General features: G+C 39.4%; 1 protein-coding gene across 15 annotated transcripts in view; it reads right to left on the minus strand.

The window, feature by feature from the left end:
- PATJ (PATJ crumbs cell polarity complex component) overlaps nucleotides 1–26156 on the minus strand; it is a 395978-nt gene that overhangs the window by 215431 nt on the left and 154391 nt on the right. For all 15 annotated transcript variants that reach the window (XM_032296822.1, XM_032296813.1, XM_032296821.1 and 12 more), the window contains 2 exons: nucleotides 18977–19087; nucleotides 10762–10839 (listed from right to left, as the gene is read on the minus strand). In XM_032296822.1, the coding sequence (XP_032152713.1) occupies nucleotides 10762–10839; nucleotides 18977–19087 (189 nt within the window). The remainder of the gene's footprint in view (nucleotides 1–10761; nucleotides 10840–18976; nucleotides 19088–26156) is intronic.

Genomic DNA, 26156 nt, shown 5'->3' on the forward strand with positions numbered 1-26156 from the left:
GGGAGAAATAAAACATGGCAAACTCAATGGTGAGACTCAAGCTGCTAAAAAGAATAGGAGCCAATATAGCCAAGCACTCCACAGAAACCAGGATAACTGAATTATGCTACAGGATTTCAATAAAGCACATTCAATTATGCTTTATATGACAAAACCACTAATGGCAGGATACACTTCAGTAAGTGGCCAATGAGTGGTCCATTACAGAAAGCAGGCATGTAATAAATTCTCCAAAACAGAAAACACTATTTGAGAGTCATAAAGAAAGGCACACACCCATATTTACTTAAGATAATGTCGAACCAAAGCAGAAACTATACATTTGTAGAACATCCAAAAAATCTATAAAATGCAAGAGTGATGATGGAAGATGCCAAATACAAAATGCCACTTAGGGAATAGGAGAATACAGAAATGTGATCACTTTGTCTCTTTAATTCTTTTAAGCTGAAGAAACTTAAAACTGAGTGAAATGAAGAGTAAAGGCAAATGAACTCTTCTCAGTAAACCTTTTCCTCAGAACCAGGTTATCCTACATCAAAGACAATACTCAGAACAAACATAGCCAGGTTTTGAAATAATATTATGAGATGAATTCTCTTTAATGGAATTTTTTTATATCTAAGACAAAATTGTATAACTGACTTATTTAATTAGCTTCTATGGATACTCTTGAAAAAGAATTTAGAATAAGCACGTTCTGGTCTCCCTATAGTCTGAATGTGGATTGCCAGATACCGGGGGCATCCTTCCACATGAGAGAAGGGTATGCACAGGGCCAGGCTCTCCCCAGGTGTGGCAAAGGCAGCTGGAGCAAGGGATGTGCAACTAGACCAGGTGATTTTGACCTTCATGAGGGTAGAGAACAAAACAAACTCTGTGGTATCCTCAACTCTGGGAACAGTCCTGGGAACACTGTAGGCCTCCCTGAACTGTTTGCTGAGTGACTCAACAACTGGTTGTCACTCGTGCTGTTTGGGTTCCCTGATGCATTATTAACCTTAGAAAAATGTCAGAAATGCAAATAATTCTTGTTCAATGTCATTGCATATTAATTTTGTCTGATAGAGATGCAAATGATTTTAGTCCTATAAAAAAGATAACTCCAAAGGTTACAGTTTTATTGCCCTGTAAGACATTAACCAGTTTTGTATCTAAATTGGAATCTTAAGCATTCTTTCTTTCAGCAATTGTAAACACTTCACTCTCTTCAACTCTCTCTGAACCAGGCTTACCGTCTTGTTGGTTCCCTCATTAATCAGTTAAATAAATACTTGGCACCTGCACATTTTGCATAATTTTCAGTCATGTTTTTATTTTTTTCTTAAATTATACTTTGAACAGTTTTGGAGGTCCCACTGAGATGCTCAAGCAGACTCACCTACCAGAACCAATTAAATTGTGATGCCTCAGAAATGCAATTCATGAGCTGTTTAAGTCCATTTACATGATTTTTTGGCACCTATGGTTAATTCCAAGTGGCAACAGAACTTTGCCTTTTTGACAGTTCCTCTGATTTTTATTTCTACTTCTATGATTTTGTTTCTGATATGAGACCAAGTTTGGTTCTGATATGTACTTCTAATTCCTCACTGATAGTAGAAATAAATGGAGTTTGGTTTTATGGTCTAACCATTGAGAGTTATTAGTTGGGATGAGAATTTATAATATGCTAGTTCTATAAGATCTATTCTCAATCGGTTGAGAGACAACAGAGAATGTGTTTGTTAGACTTTCTGTTTGCCTGTCTGTGTTTTTGTACAAGAACATGTCTTGGAGGCCAGGTGCAGTGGCTCATGCCTGTAATCCCAGCACTTTGAGAGGCCCAGGTGGGCGGATCACAAGGTCAGGAAATTGACACCATCCTGGCTAACATGGTGAAACCCTGTCTCTACTAAAAATACAAAAAATTAGCCAGGTGTGGTGGCACGCACCTGTAGTCCCAGCTACTCGGGAGGCTGAGGCAGGAGAATCACTTGAACCCAGGAGGAGGAGGTTGCAGTGAGCTGAGATGGCGCCACTGCACCCCAGCCTGGGTGACAAGAGCAAGACTCCATCTCAAAAAAAAAAAAACAAAAAAAAAAAAACACAGAAGAACATGTCTTGCGTCCACTGGAAAGAACAGCTCCTTGGCATAAAACCAGTGGGTTTTGCATTCCTGTGTCCACGTTTGAATATGGCTATAGTTGCAGGAGAGAAGCTGAACACACTCTGTGTATCTGCACTGGAGAAAGAAAGGTCCTTACCTTTCACTTTGAATATGAAATATTTTTCTACCTTCAGAGCATATTAATAAATTAATGTGAATCTCTCAAAATAAACAATCTGTTTCTGATTGGTTCATAGAAATAAGCATTATTTAAATGTAATACTCCCAGAATTTCCAGAAAATAGTTAACTAAACTTACATTACTTTAAATGTATAAGCCTTTTAATACTAATTTTAAGAGTCTCTTTTTCACAAAAACCACAAACTCACAATCATTGTTATATAGGAATCCAGATTCACATAATCAAAGTCCATGACCTTTTGAAGAAAGGGAATACATGAAATAACACTGAAGAAAAACTTAGAAAACAGCCAAGAGTTTTTAGAAACCTACAGTTAATACTAGTATTTCTTTTTTGTTTTTGAGACAGAGTCTGGCTCTGTCATGCAGGCTGGAGACTGCAGTGGCACCATCTTGGCTCACTGCAATCTCCATCTCCCGGGTTCAAGCAATTCTGCTGCCTCAGCCTCCCAAGTAGCTGGGATTACAAGCATGCACCACCACAGCTGGCTAATTTTTATTTTAGAAGAGACGGGGTTTCACCATGTTGGCCAGACTGGTCTCAAACTCCTAACCACAAATGACCCTCCTGCCTCGGCCTCCCAAAGTGCTGGTATTACAGGCGTGAGCCACCACGCCCGGCCAATACTAGTATTTCTATGAATCCTGATTGCCTATTCTTGCAATCTACGTAATGCAAAACAGGTCAAAAAACAGTGAGCTGAGGCAAACTAGAACAAAACTAGAGACTTACTAAAGATCTACTCACCGGTTTTTTGTTTGTTGGTTGGTTGGTTTAGTTTTTAGTCACTCTCTTTCTTTAAAGTGAGTAATCCCAAACCAAACCTAGACCTCTGTTAGAAATGAGTGTCAGGTGATTTGTACTGTCTCCCTTTTGACTGTCAATGATTCTAGAGAACACGTCTTCCTTTTATATTAAGGAGAAAATAACATGCACAAAAAAACTTCTTTTAATGATAATAATTTTTAAAGAGAGAGATTAGTCACCTGGCCTCCTAACCTTGAAAAGAAGACGCTCCCTCAGCATGTTGGGCACATCTTTATTCTCCTACTAATTACATTCTCTTTATTTCACTACATGTGGCACCTTGATCTGAACACGTCTTATGGTGAAGGTGCTTTGTCATTCCAGAATGTAGTACAATGCTTGGCATCTAAGATGTAATTTCAGAGAAAAGTAATACAGCAAAAAGAGCACTCTGCAACCACTAAAAGGCCATCCTGTAATGGCGATGTGGAATCTGATGTGATTTCTCCTGTTGCAACATTAATGCAGTGGCTAGGTGTTTTTCTTTGTGACAAATAACTCAGATGACTTTGGGACTGAATCCTGGGCTCCTACTGGGGTTTTTACTGAATGCAAATACCCTCGCCATGTACTGAAATTCAACTGGTTTAATGGAGCAGTCCAAAGTTCATAAGAATCATACACCTACTGTTTTCCTTCCTGGGACCTTATGTGGAACTTTCCTCAATAGATTACATAATCTTGTTCTCAGATGTGTTTGGAATAGTAACCAGTCACCCGTGTGGTGTTTATTGTCTGTGTCCCCACAAAGTGTTACCTTAAATGTTTCCTTCTTGATGTTAGAACACCAGATCATTGCACAGACACTGATTCACTATAAGTAACCAATAAACACTTGATGAATAGTCAGATCTTTGCATCAACATATGAATTCACAAAATTCCAGCAACAGGGTAGATTAGGTATTCTTAGGAACCCTTCTTAATCACATAAAAGTGACAGATTAAAGTTTAAACAGTAAGGCTGGGCGCTGTGGCTCAAGCCTATAATCCCAGCACTTTGGGAGGCCAAGGCGGGTGGATCACGAGGTCACAAGTACAAGAACAGTCTGGCCAACATAGTGAAACCCTGCCTCTACTAAAAATAGAAAAAATTAGTCAGGTATGGTGGTGTACATTTGTAATCCCAGCTAGTTGGGTGGCTGAAGCAGAAGAATTGCATGAACCCAGGAGGCAGAGGTTGCAGTGAGCTGAGATTGTGCCATTGCACTCCAGCCTGGGCAACAATGTGAGACACCATCTCAAAAACAAACATTAAAAAAATTTTTTTTTCGGCCGGGCGTGATGGCTCACGCCTGTAATCCAAGCACTTTGGAGGCCAAGGCATGTGGATCACCTGAGGTCGGGAGTTCAAGACCAGCCTGACCAACGTGATGAAACCCCATCTTAAAAAAAAAAAAAAAAAAAGAGGCCGGGCGCGGTGGCTCAAGCCTGTAATCCCAGCACTTTGGGAGGCCGAGGTGGGTGGATCACGAGGTCAAGAGATTGAGACCATCCTGGTCAACATGGTGAAACCCCGTCTCTACTAAAACTACAAAAAATTAGCTGGGCATGGTGGTGCATGCCTGTAATCCCAGCTACTCAGGAGGCTGAGGCAGGAGAATTGCCTGAACCCAGGAGGCGGAGGTTGCGGTGAGCCGAGATTGCGCCATTGCACTCCAGCCTGGGTAACAAGAGCGAAACTCCGTCTCAAAAACAAACAAACAAACAAACAAAAAAAAAAAAAAAAAAAAAGAATTAAAAAAAATTTTTTTAAACAGTGCTTTTGTGACATATGACTGAGGCCAGAAACAACTATAAGTCCCAAATCAGGAGGCCTAGTGGAGCACTAGAAGGTGGCACTTGTCTGGAGGGCCTCTGCTGATCCTTGGAAACCTAAAGCCAGAGGTGTCTTTTGATTTTAGGATTCTTTATTCATTCAGGAAATATATGATGCCAGGCAGTATTCTGGGTAATAGGGGTAGAGTAACAATGTAACAGATGAGGTCCCTGCCCTCATAGAGCTTCAATTCTGGTTCCTTCCAGATATTCACATTTTGTGGGTTTCCATGTCTTATCCCCAAATTACTTTAAAGTAGCAGTTGCTGGCTGGGTGTGGTGGCTTACATCTGTAATTCCAGCACTTTGAGAGGCTGAGGCAGGCAGATCACCTGAGGTTAGGAGTTCGAGACCAGCCTGGCCAACATGAGGAAACCCCATCTCCACTAAAACATACAAAAACTAGCCAGGTGTGGTGGTGCACACCTGTAGTCCCAGCTACTCAGGAAACTGAGGAAAATAATTTGCTTGAACCTGGGAGGTGGAGGTTGCAATGAGCTGAGATAACGCCATTGCACTCCAACTTGGGTGACAGAGTGAGACGCCTCCATCACAAAAAAAAAAAAAACCCTAAAGTAGCAGTTGCTGATTCTCCTGTCTGCCTTGCTCCACTAGAAATGCAAGCTGTAAGATGGTAGAAATTTTTTGTCTTTAACCGCTTTAATTCAATATATTGAGGTATAATTGACATGCACAAAACTGCACACATTTAAAGGATACAATTTGAATCCATCACCACAATCAAGAGAGTGAACATAACAATCATCCCTAAAAATTTGTTCATGCCTTTTTAAAATCCCTCTTTCCCACCTCTTGCCCTAAACCTCATTCCCAAGGAACCACTGATCTGCTTTCTCTCACTACAGGTTGTACGTTCTAGACTTTTATATAAATATAATCATACAGTATCTACATATTTTTATCTAATGAGAGACAAGTATTTAATGAGTCCCAAGTGCCCCCTTGAGGCCAAGCAAGGTGGGAAGTTAGACTAAAAATATCACCCTTCCAAACTCCCATTCCTGAAAATAAAGGCTTGTACTTCTAAAAGATTGAGAAAGAATTCTGCAACTACTTACTTGCAATCTGTAAGGAAAAAAAAAAAAAACACCTCTGCAAGCAATAACCACCATCTTCTGGGATCTTATATATTACCTATGTTTATTAATAGGTGCCCCCCAAAAATCCCACAACAGCTTGATCATATAACATGCACTACTGCTAATCTGAACACAATCTTTGCGATTAAAATTTTAACTCAGACGGTGGTCAATCAGGTTAAAGAGAAAATCCTTTAATTTCGTAAACCTCATGACACTTTTCCTCATCTTTTGCAAAAACTCTTTCCTTAAAACCTCAAGGATTCAGTATCTTTATTGGCCCCTATGTATATGTCTGTAATTAAAGTTGTCCCATGTGTTCAATTCAGTTATGGCTTTTTTCCTAATGGGGTAAAACTTGCAGTAGATAAAGATTTTAAAAAATAAACAAATCCCGATATTGATCACAGAAGATAGTGGATATATTTCCTGGCCTTGGTCTTAGCTTGAGGTGGAAGAGAAAAAGAGAAAAAAGGTGTACTTCAAGAATTACATACAAGTGGCCGGACATGGTGGCTCATGCCTGTAATCCCAGCACTTTGGGAGGCTAAGGCAGGTGGATCACCTGAGGTCAGGAGTTCAACACCAGCCTGGCCAACATGGTGAAACCCCGTCTCTACTAAAAATACAAAAATTAGCTGGGTGTGGTGGCGTGCACCTGTGACCCCAGCTACTAGGAAGGCTAAGGCAGGAAGATCGCTTGAATGCAGGAGGCAGAGGTTGCAGTGAGCAGAGATCACGCCATTGCATTCCAGCCTGGGCAACAGAGCAAGAATCTGTCTCAAAAAAAAAAAATGTGGCCTTAAATGATTATTTTAGACAAGAAAAAAGGTAGAAAATTAATAATTTCTGCAATTAACTAAAAATTATTAAGGGGTGAAAAAGGAAAATAAATTCAAACAAAGAAGCAAAGCAAAATAAAGACGAGAACAAAATTAATTAAGCAGAAAAAAGATATAACAGATAAGACAAACACACTTCAAAAGGTAATTCTTCAGAAAAAAATTAAATGAAAAATTACTTTCAAGATTAATGAAGAAAAAGATATAGCAAATAATTACCTATTTTATTTTTTTAAATTTAGTTTTCATTATTATTTGTTTTATTTTATTTTTTACTTTTTTTTTTTTTTGACACAGGGTTTTGCCCTGTCCCCTAGGCTGGAGAGCAATGGCGTAGCCATGGCTCACTGTGGCCTTCCCTGGCTTAGGTTGTCCTCCTACCTCAGCCTCCCAAGTAGCTGAGACTACAGGTACACACCACCACACCCAGCTAATATTTTATGTAGAGACAGGGTCTTGCCAGGTTGCCCAGGCTGGTCTTGAACTTCTGGGCTGAAGCAATCTTCCTACCTTGACCACCTAAAGTGCTAGGATTACAGGCATGAGCCACCAGGCCTGGCCATAATTACCAATTTCAGAATGAAAAATAACTACTATAGATGGAGCAGAGATGATTAATGTTAAGAGGATACACAAATGGCTGGGCACAGTGGCTCAGGCCTGTAATCCTAGTACTTTGGAGGCCAAGGTGGGCAGACTTCCTGAGCTCAAGAGTTCAAGGCCAACCTGAGCAACCTGGTGAGAACTTACCTCTACTAAAAATACAAAAAATTAGCCAGGCATGATGGCACATGCCTGTAATCCCAGCTACTTGGGAGGTTGAGGCACAAGAGTCACTTGAACCTGGGAGGTGGAGGTTGCAGTGAGCCAAGATCGCACCACTTCACTTCAGCCTGGGTGACAGAGCGAGACGGTCTCAAAAAAAAAAAAAAATAATAATACACAAACAACTTTATGCCAACAAGTATAAAAACTTAGGTTATATCAATATTCCTAGAAGAGTCAATGACCAAAAATGAGTCTAGAAGAAATAGAAAATCAGAATGATTTAACAATTGTTAAAGAACTAAATCAATATTTAAAATTTTCTCACATAGAAAACACAGGCCCACAATGGCTGTGTTAGTAGGGTAGTCTGGCTAAAGATTGAAGGGATTGATAATTTTTTTTATACAAACTTTCAGATAACTTAAAAGAATAAATGCTCCTACTAATCATTTTAGTAGTTTACCACAACCAAAGCCAGATAGGACAATATATAAATGAAAAATTTCCAGGCAAATCATACTCATGACCATGAATGGAAAAATCCTAAAAGAAATATCAGCAATGGGCAAAAAAAAGTATTGACCAAATAAATTGCATTCCAGTAATTCAAGATTGGTTCAACATTCTGAAATCTACTAATATTATTTATTACATTAAGGGATTCAAGGAGAAAAAAATTTATACATGCACCCACTTATTTCAGTGGATGTTAGTAATAAAGTCAATGCCAATGCCATTCATGGTAAAAATTCTTAGCAAAATAGGAATGAAAGAGAGTATTTCCTTAACCTGATTGAAACCACCTTTGCAAAAACTGTAACAGCGAGAAAACTATGGCAGTGAAAGAGATCTGTCCTAACCAACTCGATCTTGCGTTAAGAATATTTCCTTAACCTCCAATACCTTACTTTTGTTTATCCCTGTGCATAGGCCGAGCTCACCATAGGAGGAATTTAGTTCATAGTTCAACTTTGGAACAAAGATGATAAGAGCTCTTTTCCAAAACAAACCCCCTAATTGCCTGGGGACCAGATCATCTTTGCAAAACTAACAAATTAGCCACAAGATTAGAAATTATGGATTAGGAGTCCTGCAGTTGGAAGCCACAAGATTCCTAACCTCCTCAGTTGCTTCCATGGATAATGTTACTATTATAAAAACTAAGATTAGTGTTTAAGATATTTTCCAGACCCTGTATTCTGATGGATCAGCTGACACACCCAGACTGGTAAATTGGCTTATCTGGTCTTGTGCCTCACCTCCCCCAAGGAACTGACTCAGCGCAAGAGGACAGTTTTGGACTCCCTGTGATTTCATCCCCAACCAAACTAATCAGAATTCCCCATTCCCTAGCCCCCAAACTATCTTAAGACCCTAGCCTCCAAATTTTCAGAGGCTGATTCAAGCAATAATAAAACTCTTGTCTCCAGCTTAGTCAGTTCTGTACACATTAAATTCTTTCTCTGCTGCAATTCCCCTGTCTTGATAAATTGACTGTATCTGGGCAGTGAGTAGGATGAACCCATCAGACAGTTACATGACAGATTATCTACAAATACCTACATCATATTCAGTGGTGAAATATTAAAAGCTTTTCCTTAAATATGAGGAAGAAAAATGACAAGAATGTTAGCTATCATTACTTCTATTAAACACAGTACTGTAGGTCTTAGCAGATACAATAAAAGGAGAAAAAGAAAAAACGGAAAGGAAAAAAGAAAACTACCTTATTCCAAAGTGTTTATTATTATTATATGTATAGAAAATCCAAAAATAAAAATCTACACAGAATAAGAATTCGAGATTCATATTCTTATTAAAAATACCATATATGGAACACACACACGACACTAAACGTTCTATATGAAATGTTTAATAAGTTTACCTTTAAGTAGGTTTATATTTATATTTTTTGTTTCAGCATTATGGTTTTCCCAGTATTCTCCACTAGATTATTGAATGTTTTAAAAGAATAATGTTACAAGATGTCAAATAAATATATAGAAGTCAATTTTATATCTACATACTAGAAATAAACAAAAAACTCAATTTAAAAAGATAGCATTTAATAGCAATATAAAATACCTAGGAATAAATCAAAAGATTTCAATACCTTTTTAAATAAAATTATAAAAATTAATTAAAAGAAATAGAATATAATAGAAAAACATATCATATTAATGGTTTAAAAGTCTCAACATCAAAAAGATGTAACTTCTAAGTTTATCTACAGATTGAACATAATTCCAATCAAAATCCCAAAGGAAACTTTTGTGGAATTTAATAATATTATTCTAAATGGATACGGAAAAGAAAAATGATACAAGTAGTTAAGACACTTACAAAGAAGAAGAAACATATAAAAGAAAGTGCTTTATCAGGAAACAAGATTTATTACTATTAATAATTCAGTCCATGCAGCATTTGTGCTGAGACAGACAAGTTGATCAAACGGAACAAAGAGAAGCTCAGAAACAGATTCCCCCTTGTAACCTGAGAGACAACAGAGGTGCACTACAAATCTGTGGGTAAAGGAGGTCCTGTTTTAAAACAGTGGGACAGTTAGTTCCCCAAGAGAACAATAAGTTCTCTTGATGGGAAAAAATAAAAATTCATCCCTATTTGACACCACATCTTAAAATAATTTTTAGGTCAACAGATTCTACTTTAATAGAGGTGGGCAAACAGGAATGGAGGATTAATTCTGATTGACAGGAAGGTTAGTTTTCTAAGGAGAGATGACCTTTGATGTGGTCCTTGCAGAATGAAAGGATTCTTATGGCAGAGCAGTGTGGGAAATGGACTTCCAGGAGAGAACAGCAAGATCAAAGTCTCAGTGTGAGAGGCATGTCCTGGGAATGGACAAACAACCAGCCTGTCTGAACAGGAAAGAAAGCTATAATGTTGATGGCTGACTGGCCCTTTATAGTATTTTTGCATCTATGTTGCACCAAGTTTCTGTCCTCTATGCTGGTAAGAACCAGTTATATTCGCAGGAAAAAAATATTATATACAGTGCTTCTATAACACTGACACTTATCAAAAAGCCACTTCTATTTCAGCTCAGATATGCAAAAAACAAAACAAAACAAAAAAAACAAAAACATTTTTAAACACGTGAGAAGTTCAAGTTACCTTTTCTTTCTTTTCTTGGGTGTCCTGGTTCTGGTTACTGGTGATTTTGTTGGCCTTGTTATGTACAGTAGGAATGACCTACGGCAACAACAAAATGGGTGGGAGGAAGAAAAACTTAAAATGACATAATCATTACATTTTATTTTTCTTGATATTCCAGAATGGATAATTTTTTTATCGTTACATTTTTTTTTTTTTTTTGAGATGGAGTTTCACTCTTGTCACCCAGGCTGGAGTGCAGTGGCGCAATCTCCGCTCACTGCAACCTTCACCTCCTGGTTTCAAGCGATTCTCCAGCCTCAACCTCCAGAGTAGCTGGGATTATAGGCACCTGCCATCACACCCAGATAATTTTTGTATTTTGAGCAGAGATGGGGTTTCACCAGGTCGGCCAGGCTCCTCTCAAACTCCTGACCTCAGATAATCTGCCTGCCTCAGCCTCCCAAAGTGCTGGGATTACAGGCATGAGCCACCACACCAGTCTATCATTACATTTCTTAATGTATTTGTTTAAACAGCTAAAATCATAACTTTGTAACCTCATCTAAAAAGATATAAGAAGTACAATTCAAAGCAAACAATAAAATTTGGAAAATCTGACAAGATATATAACTCTGAAATACTATAAAGTTATATATATATGCCATCGGGGCGTAAAAATGCAGGTTTCTGTATGTGGATCCAGAAACTGAAGATGAAAAAGACTAAAAATAAGGTCACATACTGACTATCATCCAAATATCTCATTTTGCAAGATAGAGTTTTAGGTATGACCTAATTAATTATCCAAGAACATCGGATAACACATCTACTTGGTAGATTTACCTTATTCATCATTGTTCCCCCAGTCCAAGTATGTTATCTCCCACACTGTGTGTACTCAATAAATACTCCACTATCACTGTTAGCATAAGGATGAATTAACAAGTCTATTTCCACCACTGAATAACCTACATGAGAGTAGAACTCAGTGTTATTTTTCATCATTTCTCTCGTGCTCAGAAATGGCCTAATACATAGTTACACTTAATGCAGCTTTATAAATGAATGAACCAGTTTAATTTTATCAAAAGAGGCTCCTCAAAGAACTAGCATAGATAGTCTTGGCATAAAATCTGGTGAGAGACATGAAGGCTAAAAGAAAAAAAAATAGGCTGAGTTCAGTGGCTCACATCTGTAATCCCAGCACTTTGAGAGGCCAAGGCGGGAGGATTGCTGGAATCCAGGAGTTTGAGACCAGCGTGGGCAACATAGGGAGACTCCATCTCTACAAAAATTTAAAAATTAGCTGAGTGTGATAGTGTGGACCTGGAATCCCAGCTACTTGTGGGGCTGAGGTCGAGGCTGCAGTGAGCCACAGTTGCTCCACTGAACACCAGCCTCAGTGACAGGGCAAGACCTTTTCTCAAAAAATACATAAACAAATTAAAAAGAAAAAGAAAAAAAAATCTCCTTGCTCAGAAAATTAAAAGACTGCCTGCCTAGAAATAATTAAAAACAAAACAAAAAGCCCATTTTCCTCTAAATACAATTTAAGATTAAATTTTCATTTTTAATAAAATAAATTTCAGAATAAATTATATTCTCAGAAGTGTGTCATTTACATAAAAACAACAGTAATTATACATTAGCATATATACAGTGCTATGTGAAGAGGCACTGTGCTAGTATCTAATATTTCTATCTCTGTTTAATATAGATAACGACCTAAGTCAGATTTCAAAGACTGGTGGGGTTTACAGGCACGTGTTCCTTGTCCTAAAGAATCTTAAACAAAACATTGCCTCCCCGACAAGTCAGAAACTATCCACCCACACTACTGCTACTTTCTCCCATGGAAGAATTGGTTGATACTAAGTAGAAGCTAAATGAGACACAATGTCAGATGCCACTCATAATGTTTACATTGTTTTTCTTTCTTTTTTCTTTTTTTCTTGTTGAGACGGAGTCTCACTGTCATCCAGACAGCAGTGCAGTGGCACGATCTTGGCTCACTGCACCTTCTGACTCCCAGGTTCAAGCACTCTCCTGCCTCAGCTTCCCAAGTAGCTGGGATTACAAGCATGTACCACCACACCTGGCTACTTTTTGTATTTTTAGTAGAGACGGGGTTTCACCATGTTGGCCAGGCTGGTCTCCAACTCCTGATCTCAAGTGATCCTCTCACCTCAGCCTCCCAAGTGCTGGGATTACAGGTGTGAGCCACTGCACCCAGCCCACTGTTTTTCAAATAGCAGAGAAATGTTCTTCTGTACATATATCTTTAGCAAAATTTAGAAGACAAAATCCTCAATGAGACTACACCTTTCAGGAAAACAGAAGAATGTATCTCTTGTGAAATTAAAAATATATCTATAGATGATTAATATGCAAAATGCTCATGTGTTGCCAAACGCTGTGGCTCATGCCTGTAATCCCAGCTTTTAGGGAGGCAGAGGCAGGAGGATAGCTTAAGCCCAGGAGTTCGAGACCTGCCTGGGCAATATAATGAGACCCCATTTACAAAAAAAAGAATAAAAAAGAAAAATACTAATGTGTCAAAAAAAGTAGATCCCCTTATGGAACAATAAGTATTGGGAAGTACAACTGGAATATAGAAAGGAAGACAGCAACATGTGATGATAAACATAATGAGCTGAAGACATGACCCAATTTCAAAAGGATTTTTTTTTTTTTGCAACAATACTCTCACTCTGTCAACCAGACTGGAGTGCAATGGTATGATCTTGGCTCACTGCAACCTCCGCCTCCCGAGTTGAAGCGATTCTCCTGCCTCAGCCTCCCAAGTAGCTGGGACTACAGAACTGTACCACCACACCCGGCTAACTTTTTATATTTTTAGTAGAGATGGGGTTTCACCATATTGACCAGGCTGGAGGACTTTTTAATATGAAATATACACACACACACACACACACACACACACACACACACACGTTTCTGTGAAGTGCAGTTAAGTGGAAAAAATTACCTTATAGAAAAACTTTCTATGAGCCTTACTCTCAAATAAGTATTTGTCAAGTACATCCAAGTAGATACACACATTTTTCCAGAATGCTGAAAATATACTTAAGAAAGTTAGGGTGCGAAGCTTTAAACGGTGTATTGGTGATGGTCCTAAAGCAGCTGATAATGCACCCAGATAAAAACAACCACTCCACTCATAGTGTTGAGGAGAATGTTTATGTTACCAAGCTACTTTTAGACATCAGGCCTTTGATGGGCATATTAGAAAATGATTTATTTTTAGGTTTTAAGGAAAGTTAAAATTTTAATGTAAATTAAACAAAAATAATTAAGCGTTGCCTATATTTTCTATTTCTGGATAATCAGTACTACTTGCAATAATAAGTAAATCAAAGAGAGCACCATTTTACAAAGATATGAAACTTGATTCTCTTTTCATTTGTCTCATGCAATAAGAATCACTTTGTCCTGACCAGGCGCAGTGGCTCATGCCTGTAATCCCAATACTTTGGGAGGCCAAGGCAGGAGGACTGCTTGATCCCAGGAGTTCAAGACCTGCCTGGAGAATAAGGGGAGACCTATCTGCACAAAAAAAATCAAAAACTAGCTGGGCATGGTGATGCATGCCCCTGGTTCCAACTGCTTGGGAGGCTGAACTTGGAGGATTGCTTGAGCCAAGGAGGTCGAGGCTCCAGTGAGCCATGATTGTGCCACTGTACTCATCCTGGGTGACAAAATAAAACTCTGTCTCAAAAAAAAAAAAAAAAAGAGTCACTTTGCCCTAAAAACAAAGTTGAAAATGGAACAAGTCATAGACGTAGCAATTAACATCATCAATGGGATATGCTTCCTCGTCTAGAACCGCAGATAGTTCAGTGCCTGATGAACTGAACGTACAATGTAGCAGTCTACTACACTACATTAGAGAATAAGTAACTTGAGCATGGCATAGTGCTGAAGAGATTTTCTTTGTTTGAATAATTGAAAGAAATTGTACTGTTTGTGTCATCCAAACAAAAATTTCCACCTCAGCTCACTAGCACAGGTTGGATTGAAAGCTTAGCCTTTTTGGCAGGGCATTCACAGCTGGCCACACAAATGTATAATTTGATTGGCTCACTCTCAATCAAAATTGATTTGTAAGTATAATTTGGCAAAGAACAATCTGGCCAATTTTCCTGTTGAACCCAGTTTCCAGAAATAAAAGCCATGGCCTCAACAACATTCCTGATATCATAAGAATTAAAAACTGGGTTCTGAAAATTCTCACTGAATTTCAAGTTTTGTGAAAACAAGAGAACTTGGAGGAGAGATCCAAGATGGATGATTACTCGCAGCTCAGGATTGTAGCTCCCAGTGAAAGCGCAGAGAACGAGAGGATGCCACACTTTCAGACGAATTTTTGCTGCTCACAGACCAGGAGATTCCCAGTGGAGGGGCCCCACGGGTCACCAGCGCAACTCTTGTGGCCAGCGCGGCTGGCGCCCCAGCGCGGCGGTTCTTGGTGCAGAGTAAACGGGACTGGTTCCCCTTTTGGTCGATGTTTGGAGCTCCGGGAAGGCAGAGTCGCCTATTCAGCTGATTGAAAAAGGGACTCAAGAAGGAAGCCAGACCAGGGATTCCCAGGCAGAAAAGCACCAAGAATCTTAATGCCGCTGTTTTGGCTGGCGCAGTGGGTTGCTCAGATTCCAGCGCTGGGAATCAACAAGTTAGACGTCCACTCAGAGACCTAATTTGAAAGTCGGTAATTACAAAGATGACAGGTGGATAAATTTACAATGATGGGAAGAAACCAGCGTAAAAAGGCTGAGAATACCCAAAATCAGAATGCCTCTCCCTCTACAGGAGATCACAGTTCCTCATCAACAAGGGAACAAGGCCTGATGGAGAACGAGTGCGTTCCATTAACAGATTTAGGCTTCAGAAGGTGGATAATAAGAAACTTCTGTGAGTTAAAAGAACATGTTCTAGCCCAATGTAAACAAACTAAGAACCTTGAAAAAAGGTTTGACGAAATCCTAACGAGAATAGACTATCTAGAGAGGAATATAAGTGAATTAATGGAACTGAAGAATACAATATGAGAATTCCACAAAGTATGCACAGGTTTTAACAGTCGAATTGATCAAGCAGAAGAAAGGATATCAGAGGTCGAAGACCAACTTAATGAAACAAGGAGACAAGATTAGAGAAGAAAGAGTAAAAAGGAATGAGCAAAGTCTCCAAGAAATATGGAACTATGTGAAAAGACCTAATTTACATTTGATAGGTGTACCTGAATGTCATGAAGAGAATGAATCCAAGCTGGAAAATATTCTTCAGGATATTATTCAGGAAAACTTTCCTAACCTAGTAAGGCAGGAAAATACTCAACTTCAGGTAATACAGAGAACATCACAAAGATATTCCTCAAGTAGAGCAACCCCAAGACACATCATCGTTAGATTCGCCAGGATTGAAATAAAGGAGAAAATTCTAAGGGCAGCTAGAGAGAAAGGTCAGGTTACCCATAAAGGGAAGCCTATCAGACACACAGCAGATCTCTCAGCTGAAACCCTACAAACTAGAAGAGAATGGGGGTCAATATTCAATATCCTCAAAGAAAAGAATTCTCAACCCAGAATCTCATATCCAGCTAAATTAAACTTCATAAATGAAGGAAAAATAAACTTTTTCACGAACAAGCAAGCACTCAGAGATTTCATCACCATCAGGCCTGCTTTACAAGAGCTTCTGAAAGAGGCACTACACACAGAAAGGAACAACCAGTATCAGTCATCCCAAAAACTTACCAAAAGGTAAAGAGTATCTCCATAATGAAGAAACTATATCAACTAATGGGCAAATAGCCAGCTAGCATTAAACGGCAATATTAAACTCACAAATATTAATATTAATCCTAAATTTAAATGGATTAAACGCCCCAATCAAAGACACAGACATGCAAGTTGAATAAAAAGTCAAAACCCATCAGCATGCTGTGTCCAGATCCATCTCATAAGCAAGGACACACAAAGACTCTAAACAAAAGGTTGGAGGAAGACTCACCAATCAAATGGAGAGGGAAAAAAACAAACAAACAAACAAACAGGAGTTGTAACTTTCGGTCTCTGACAAAATAGACTTTAATAGTAACAAAGACTAAAAGAAACAAAGAAGGACATTACAAAATGGTAAAAGGATCAAAGTAACAACAGGAGTCAGTGATCATAAATATATACGCACCCAATAGGAGCACCCAGATACGTAAGACAAGTCCTTAATGACTTATAAAGAGACTTAGACTCCCACACAATAATAGTGGGAGACTTCAACATTAATATTAGACACATCAACGAGACAGAAAATTAACAAGGATATCCAGGACTTGAACTCAGATCCGAAACAAGTAAACTTAATAAACATTTATAGAACTCTCCACTTTAAATACACAAAATACACACTCTTACCAGTACCACATCACACGTATTCACAGGTTTAAATGAAATATTGGTTGACTGCTGTTTGTTATTTTCTTCCCTCACTTTTTTTTCCTGTTTCCATTATTAAGCATAAAAGAGGTTTTCAATACCCATTTTTAGACTGCATTCTAGCCCAGGCAATAAAGCAACACTTCCGTTCTCTCTCCCTCTTCCTCTTTCTTCCTCTCCTTTATTCTTTTTTTTTTTTTAATTATTATTCTTTTCTTTTTTCTTTCTCTCTTTCTTTTTTTTAAAAAAAAAGAAAAAGAAAAAGAAAACAAGAGAACTTTATTCAGTTCACCTCTCTCAATTAGTCTTGATGGTGTAAACATGGTGCTAAGAATGGAAGACACCATACTGCAAAAGGCAGTAGTGACACAGCAGAGGTGCCAATGCAGGCTGCAGCTCACTGGGCATAGGCAGGTTATGAGTATGCAAATACCCACACCATTGAGATAGTCAACCATATATTTGCCCAGTATGCCATATAGGTATTATTTTCTTTTCGCCTTGATATTAAAAAAGATTGGAATGCACTACATAAGTATATTGGAAAGCAAATAATTTCTTAAAATACGCAGTTAGAAGTGCATATGTAAGCCTGGGCAACAAAGCGAGACCCTGTCAAAAACCAAAAAAAAAAAATTGCCAGGTGTGGTAGCGTGCACCTGTAATCCCAGCTACTTGGGAAGCTAAGGCAGAAAGATTGCTTGAGCCCAGGAGACAAAGGCTGCAGTGAGCTACGATCATGCCACTGCACTCCAGGCTAGGTGACAGAGTGAGACTCTTACCAAAAACAAGCATAAAAAGAAGTGTATATGTTTTGAATAGCTGTCTTCCATTATAAAATGAAGAAAAAGAATATTGTTTCCAGTTTTAAGGGTGATGTATCTGTTGTACACTGTAGTATAAAATCCACATCCTGCCACCGACATTTCATATCAGAGTTCCAATTCCATACCAAAGGAGTAATTAATTACAGGAGAAAAATTTTAGGTCAGGTGCAGTGGCTCACGCCTGTAATGCTAGCACTTTGGGAGGCCGAGGTGGGCAGATCACTTGAGGTCAGGCATTTGAAACCAGCCTAGTCAACAAGGTGAAATCTCATCTCTACTAAAAATACCAAAATTAGAGGGCCATGGTGGCATGTGCTTGTAATCCCAGCTACTCAGGAGGCTGAGGCACAAGAATCACTTGAACCTGGGAGGCAGAGGTTGCAGTGAGCTGAGATCCCGCCATTGCACTTTGCCCTGAGCAACAGAGCCAGACTCCATCTCAAAAAAGAAAAAGAAAAATTTTATGATTAAGTATTGCTGTTTTTGAATTTAGAATCTCCAACATTAGAACACAAACAGTACAACATATCAACATGTTTTTATTTTTACATGCTTTAATAAATATACACAACATGGGATAGTATCTCTACAATATTTTTTACACCTGACTGTTCAAAGTATTTTATAAACAAAGTAACTGGCTCAGGAAAGTAACTTGCCTCCAAGTTAGCAAAGCTGGTAAATAAGGAATCAAGAAATTGAAAACAGGTCTGTTTGATTCCAGAGGGTGTAACTTAAACCAATGCACACTGTAATGACTCCAATTTGATCAGAGGATCAAAACTGGAGGGGAAAAAAGGGACCTTAAGGTTAATGACTAAATTTTTGTGAAGCTCATACTTTTAGTATAGCTAAATAACAATGAAAATATGTGGAAAATACAGGCCAAAGCTTGGTCTGCAGGTATACAGAGTATTATTAAACTTCTTGAAAAGACGAACTAAAACTTACTCGTGGAGTGGATGACAAGCTCTGAACAACGAACACCACGGGGTTTCCTGAATTCTTAATGGCCTCGACTGCTTCGCTGTGTGAGGCATTCTGCAAATCTACTCCAGACACCTGAAACACAGAAGCAACTTATCTCAATTAGAACAGCACTAGAGGCTGGGCATGGTGGCTCAAGCCTGTAATCCCAGTACTTTGGGAGGCTGAGGCGGACGGATCATGAGGTCAAGAGATTGAGACCATTCCTGGCCAACATGGTGACACTCCGTCTCTAAAAATACAAAAAAAAATTAGCTGGGCATGGTGGCATGCGCCTATAGTCCCAACTACCCAGGAGGCTGAGGCAGGAGAATTGCTTGAACCCGGGAGGCGGAGGTTGCAGTGAGCCGAGGTCACACCACTGCACTCCAGCCTGGCACCTGGCGACAGAGCAAGACTCTGTCTCAAAAAAAAGAAAAAAGAACAGCACTAGATATTGTGGATAGGTTAATTCAAAGTTTGTGTGTATTATCTAGTTATGAGAACAACCAGAGCCTAATGAGTAGACCGCAGTCAAGATTGGCCCAGAAAAGCTTTGGTATTTTAGGAGAACATGTGTAAGGAAAGTAACATTTCACCTTCAGAAAAGTAGATAAGACAAATATATTAATAAAAATGGTCCTGGTTAAATATAATTATCCTAAACAGGTAGCTCAGTCAGTAACAGAAGCTTAAGATGTCTGTCACCTCTGCCAGGAGTGCAGCACATAATTCCGAGTGGGACAAGGGAGGCTGGGATTACCTATGGGCTTTTATCAACTCTCCATTAAGCTGAGAGGCATAATATTTTAAGCAAATCACTTGTTATCACAATTGAGTAGTTGAACATTTCTCAAATGACGTTTAAAAAGAAGTACCAAAAAACATTCACAAATTACTAAAACTATTTCTGTGTTCAGTAAATTTAAGTCAGTGTAAACAGTTCCCTATTACAGAAAATTTCAGAGAACCTAACTTGCTAACATGCCCATAAATCTCCAAGAGCACTCTGTATTTCCAAAACATGTTTAACAGAATGAATTTTTCAAACCTATAATATAACAAAGCCTTGGTAGATGCTGGGGTGGTCTAATGTCTCAACAGGTAGTGACAATTTGTGAAGACTGCTTTACTATCAGAGGACTGAGGAAATAGGAATGCAGGTGGAGAGGGATGCCGGATGTTTTGAAGACAGAAGGAAATATTACAGTGAGATTGATACAGTGGAGAGAAAAAAAAAATGGATGATAAAGGAGAGAGACATGACCACTGTAAGGACAATATCCTTGGGTAATCAAGAGGGAATGATTTCTACTGCACAAGTTAGAGAGACTGGCTTTGGATGGAAGCGCAAATATAGTTTTTTTGCTGTTACAAAGGCAATTAGAAAAAAGATTTGGTGAGCACAGGAAGCAGGGGAAGGTCCCTTTAACTGCCTCTATTTTCTCAATGAAACCTGAAACTAAGACCTTAAACTGAGAGCCAGACGGAGGAAAGAGTCATAAGGGGTTTGGCACAGTTACCTATTGTATTAGTCTGTTCTCACGCTGCTGTAAAAAACAGCCTAAGAGTATGCAATTTATAAAGGAAAGAGGTTTAATTATCTCATGGTTCTGTATGGCTGGGGGGGCCTCAGGAAACTTACAGTCATAGTGGAAGGGGAAGCAAACCCATGCTTCTTCACACGGCAGGAAGGAGAAGTGCCCAGCAAAGGCGGAAAAGTTCCTTATAAAATCATCAGATTGGTTGGGCACGGTGGCTCATGCCTGTAATCCCAGCACTTTGGAAGGCCAATGCGGGCGGATCATGAGGTCAGGAGTTTGAGATGAACCTGACCAACATGGTGAAACCCCATCTCTACTAAAAATACAAAAATTAGCTGGGCGTGGTGGCGCACGCCTGTACTATTGAACTCCAACCTGGGTGACAGAGTGAAACTCTGTTTCAAAATAAATAAGTAAATAATATAAAATAAAAGCATTAGATCTTGTGAGAACTCACTTCACTATCACAAGAACAGCAGAATGGGAGTAACCACCCCCATGATTCAATTACTTTCCACTGGGTCCCTCCCATGACATGTGGGGATTTGTGGAACTACAATTCGAGATGAGATTTGGTTGAGGACACAGCCAAATCATATCATTTATAAAGATAGGAGACTGAACCAGCTAGGAGAATATTAAAGGACAGCAGGGCAAAATTTAAGACCCACTTGTGGGGGTGCTCACGAACTTCTAATGAGACCAGACACCATGGCTGGTTATTTCTCTAGCCATGCCAGAGACCTGGAATAAGCAGAGTTGCACTTAACTAGGATGTGGTTCTCCCAAACAAGTTCAGTGAAAGGAAGAAGGATCAAGAGCAGGAAGCACATACAAGGGAGGAGGTGGAGCCACAACCACTGAACGTGAGCAGTCGGAGGAGGAAGTGAGCGGGAGAAGCTGAGGACACGGATGTGTGTGCCTGTGGTATCATACGAAATGTCCTTGTTCTTGTCACAGAGTACCCTTGGAATTTCCTGAGTGATAGGAGTCTCTTTTGTTATGCATGATAGCCCCTTTCACATCTGAGTTTATGCTACTGAGGTGGCTTAGGGTAGATCCTCTGGATAGCCTCCAGATGGGGACAGTCACCAGAAAGACCAAAGAATTAGAGAACCCCACACCTCCCCCACGATCTCCACAAAGTGAGGGTGGGGGCTGGAAATGAAGCTCTGTAAAAACCCTTGAACAACAAGATTTGATGAGCTTCTGGGTTGTTGAACATGTGGACATGCTGGGAGGGTGGCAGGTGACACACCCAGAGTGTGGATATTCTGCACCCTCCTCCCCATACTTTGCCCTACGCATCTCTTCAACTGGCTGTCCATCTATAACCTGAGTGTAACCAGTAAATGTAAGTAAGTGTTTCTCTGAGCTGCCCTAGAAAATTAACAAAATGCAAGGGGAGGGATGTGGAAGCCCTGGTTTATAGCCAGTTGGTCAGAAGTATAGGCAACAACCTACTAAGACTGGCATCTGACATGGGGGCAGTCTTGTGGGATCAAGCCCTCAACCTGTGTGATGTGATGCTATACCCAAGTACACAGTGTCAGAATTGAATTAAATTATAAGACGGTTGGTGTCCACTGGGGATCTGACACTATCTCCAGGTACATAGTATCAGAATTGAACTGAATTATAAGACACTCAGTTGGTGTCCACTGGAGTATGGGGGGAAACCCCTACACATTTGGTCACATTTACTTTTCTGTTTTGAGTGTGAGAGTAAAGGGAAAAGGTTGGTAAGAATATGGAGAAACCAAAAAATGAAAATGAAAATAATAATAATAAAGAATATGGAGAAACTTACACATTGCTGGTGTGAATGTAAAATAGTATAGCCAGCCACTCGGAAAAAGAGTTTGACAACTCTTCAAAAACTGGAATTAACATAAAACTCAATAATTGCACTCTTAGGTATTTATCCTAGAGAAATGGAGACTTATTTTCACACAGGAATTTGTATAGAAATATTTAGAGCAGATTTATTTGTAATTGCCAATAATTAAAAACTATCCAAGTGTCTTTCAATGGGCGAATGGTTAAACAAATTGGTACACCCACATCACGAAATGCCACTGTTATGGTTGGAATTTATGTGGCCTTTACAGTTCATATGTTGAAATTCTAACCTCTAAGGTGAAGGTATTAGGAGGTAGGCAGGGCCTTTACGAAATGATTAGGTCATGAGGGCTCTGCCCTCAAGAATGGGATTAATGGCATCATAAAAGAGACCCAAGATAGCTAGCTCATCCCTTTTACTGTGTGAGGACACAGTAAAAGAGAAGGCATCATCTGCGACCCAGAAAACAGGTCCTCCCAGACGCCGAATCTGCCAATGCCTTGATCTCGGAGTTCCCAGCTTCCCAGCCTCCAGAACGATAATGGAATTTCTATCTTTATGGTATTTTGTTTTGGCAGCCTGAATTTCCAAAGACAACTACTCAACAAAAAGGAACAAACTGGTTGTTTTTTTTTTTTGTAGAGAGAACGTCTCACTCTGTTGCCCAAGCAAGTCTTGAACTCCTGACTCAATCCACTCTCTTGCCTCTGCCTCCCAAAGTGCTGGGATTACAGGTGTGAGCCACCTCACCCAGCCATAGGGATGAACTAGTAATAGTTATTACACATAATAGTTAATAACTATTACAATAGTTATTACAATTTATGAACACAATAAATTGAATTAACCTCAAGGAGATTATGCTAAGTAAAAAAAAGGCAATCTCAAAAAGATACATAATGCATAATTGCATTATGAGACAATTGTAAAATAACATAATTATAGACATTAAGAAACGGATTACTGGCTGTCAGAAGGTAGAGATGGGAGAGAAAGGGAAGAGGATAACAGAAAGTGAAGAAGGTGCCTGCTTCTCCTTCTGCCATGATTGTAAGTTTCCTGAGGCCTCCCCAGCAGTGTGGAACTGTGAGTCAATTAAACCTCTTTCCTTTATAAATTACCCAGTCTTGAGTATTTCTTTCATAGCAGTGTGAGAACGAACTAAAACAGAAGGGGAATGCAAGGCAGTTTTGTGGTGATGATACAGGTGAGTTTCTCAATTGTGGTGTTGCATATGCAAGGTTTTACATGTGATAAAATTGTATAGAGCTACAAACACAAACACAAATCAATGCATGCATAACTGGTAAAATCTGAATAAACTACAGATTGAGCCAGTGTCAATTTCTTGGTGTTGCTATTGTGGTATAGTTGTACAAGACATTAAAATTGGAGGTGGCTGAGTGAACAGTACATGAGACTTCTCCTGTACACTTCTTTGTAATTTGCTATGAATTTATGATTTCAAAATATATTAAGAAAAAATATAATACAATAATATTTAAAAATTAAGTTACAATAGATCAGTAATCAAAGTAAAAAGTGAATTCATCTCTTATTTTCTAGATGATTATTAATTTAGATAAAAAAACAAAATTCAGTTGTATGTTGCTTACAAAAAATACAACTTAAACTAAATGAAAAGAATAGTGGAAAAGGAGGAATGAAAAAAGCAAAGTACCGGCTGGGCACAGTGGCGCAGGCCTGTAATCCCAGCACTTTGGGAGGCCGAGGTGGGCAGATCACCTGAGGTCAGAAGTTCGAGACCAGCCTGACCAACATGGCAAAACCCCACGTCTCTACTAAAAAATATAAAAATTAGCCTGGCATGGTGGTAGGCACCTGTAATCCCAATTACTTGGGAGGCTGAGGCAAGAGAATCACTTGAACCTGGAAGGCAGAGGTTGCGGTAAGCCAAGATCATGCCATTGCACTCCAGCCTAGGTGACAGAGTGAGACTTGGTCTCAAAAAAAGAAAAAAAGCAAAGTACCATGTAAATTAATAACTAAAAACAAGGTTACCAATACTAAAAAAATAGAATTTAAGGCAAAAAGTAATTAATAGGAATAAATAGGAAAACTACATAATGTCAAAAGCAAATCACCAACAACAAATCCACTAAATATATACAGCAAAACCAGCAGAATTACAAGGAATAACAAACAACTCCAGTGAGAGACAAACCCTAACTGAAACTGAGGAAAAAGACCAAAAAAATTAGTAAGAATACAGGACTCCTTATTTGTTTATCTAACTATTACTATTTGAATGTCAAATAGGTGTCTTAACCTAACATGTCTAAAAAATGTCTCACCAAATCTGTTTCTCCCACAGTCTTCCCCATCTCAGCAAATAGAAATTCCATCTTTGATTCCTCAAGCTGAAAAGCTTTTGAATTATCTTTGCCACTTTTCTCTTTTGCATTCATTCTGTTAGTTAAGTCCTATTATTCTACTTGTAAAATATACTACAACCTGACTGCTCCTTCCTGGTCCAGGCTGCCATTCTTTCTCTCCTGAGTGACTGCAACAGCCTTCCAGCTGAGGCCCCTCCTTCCGTCCCAGCCCCAGAAGCCAGAGTACTTGGAAACAATACATACTTACATGCTCATAATTCTCCAGTGACTCTCCACTGCATTCAGAGCAGAAGACCTTCCAGAGCTTTCAGGCTCTACCTGATGTGGCTTCCCATCACTCCTCAGCCCTTTTCTCTTACCCCTTCTGGCTTGTTCATGCTGTGCTATTATTGCTGGACTTCCTGCTGCTCCTTCAGCACATCCAGGCAAGCTCCTATCTCAGAGCTTTGGCATGTTTTTCTTCCTCCATATACCCATATGGCTCACACTCTCATTTCCTATATTCGTCCCAATATCATCTTCCATAATGAAGCTATTAGAATTGCAACCATTGCTTTCACTGCCCCAAACCCCCACGCTCCTTATTCTCCTCCACTGCTTTATTTTGTTCCCTAGGCACTTACTACAACCTGACATTCTACGTATACTTATTTATTTTATTCTCTATTCCCCACTCCCACTATCATGTACACACCATAAGGTAAGGGACTTTGGTCATCTTCTTCATTGCCATATTAGCAGTATGTTTGAAAATGGTTTTGAACATTGCACAGCACAAATATTCAAAATTTGTATACAGAGCTGCTTTCATATAATTCTTTAACCCTCACAATAATGCTATAGATTTTGAATTTTCATTTCCATTTTATTTGAAAACTGAAAATCTGTAGGTTTAATGATTTGTCCAAAAACACATAGAACCCAAAAAGGACAGACTCTCACTCCAGCCCATGACCTCCAGGGCTCTTTGTATTCCATTAGAGCTGAAACACCATGGTTGATGGTTAGCATCATAAAGCATGAATCAGAACAAGCAGATAACGGGATTAAAGACACCCACCGTGGCGTCACCCAATTAACCCAGAGAAAAGAAATGTATCACATTCAGACTTCAGGGCACTCTCGGTGGTTTCATGTCCCCCACCCCTCACCCCCTTTTTTTTCTGTTTTGAGACGGAGTCTGGCACTGTCGCGCGGCTGCAGGGCAGCTGTGCAATCTCGACTCACTGCAACCTCCGCCTTCCGGGTTGTAGCGATTCTCCTGCCTCAGCCTCCCAAGTAGCTGGGAATATAGGCGAGGCCACCACGCCCGGCTGATTTTTGCATTTTTAGTAGAGATGGGGTTTCACCATGTTAGCCAAGCTGCTCTCAAACTCCTGACCTCAACTGATCCGCCTGCCTCTGCCTCCCAAAGTGCTAGG

This window comes from Sapajus apella, unplaced genomic scaffold (assembly GCF_009761245.1).
Source record: "Sapajus apella isolate SASKATOON/1434 unplaced genomic scaffold, GSC_monkey_1.0 scaffold36, whole genome shotgun sequence".
In the NCBI taxonomy this organism is placed as follows: domain Eukaryota; kingdom Metazoa; phylum Chordata; class Mammalia; order Primates; family Cebidae; genus Sapajus; species Sapajus apella.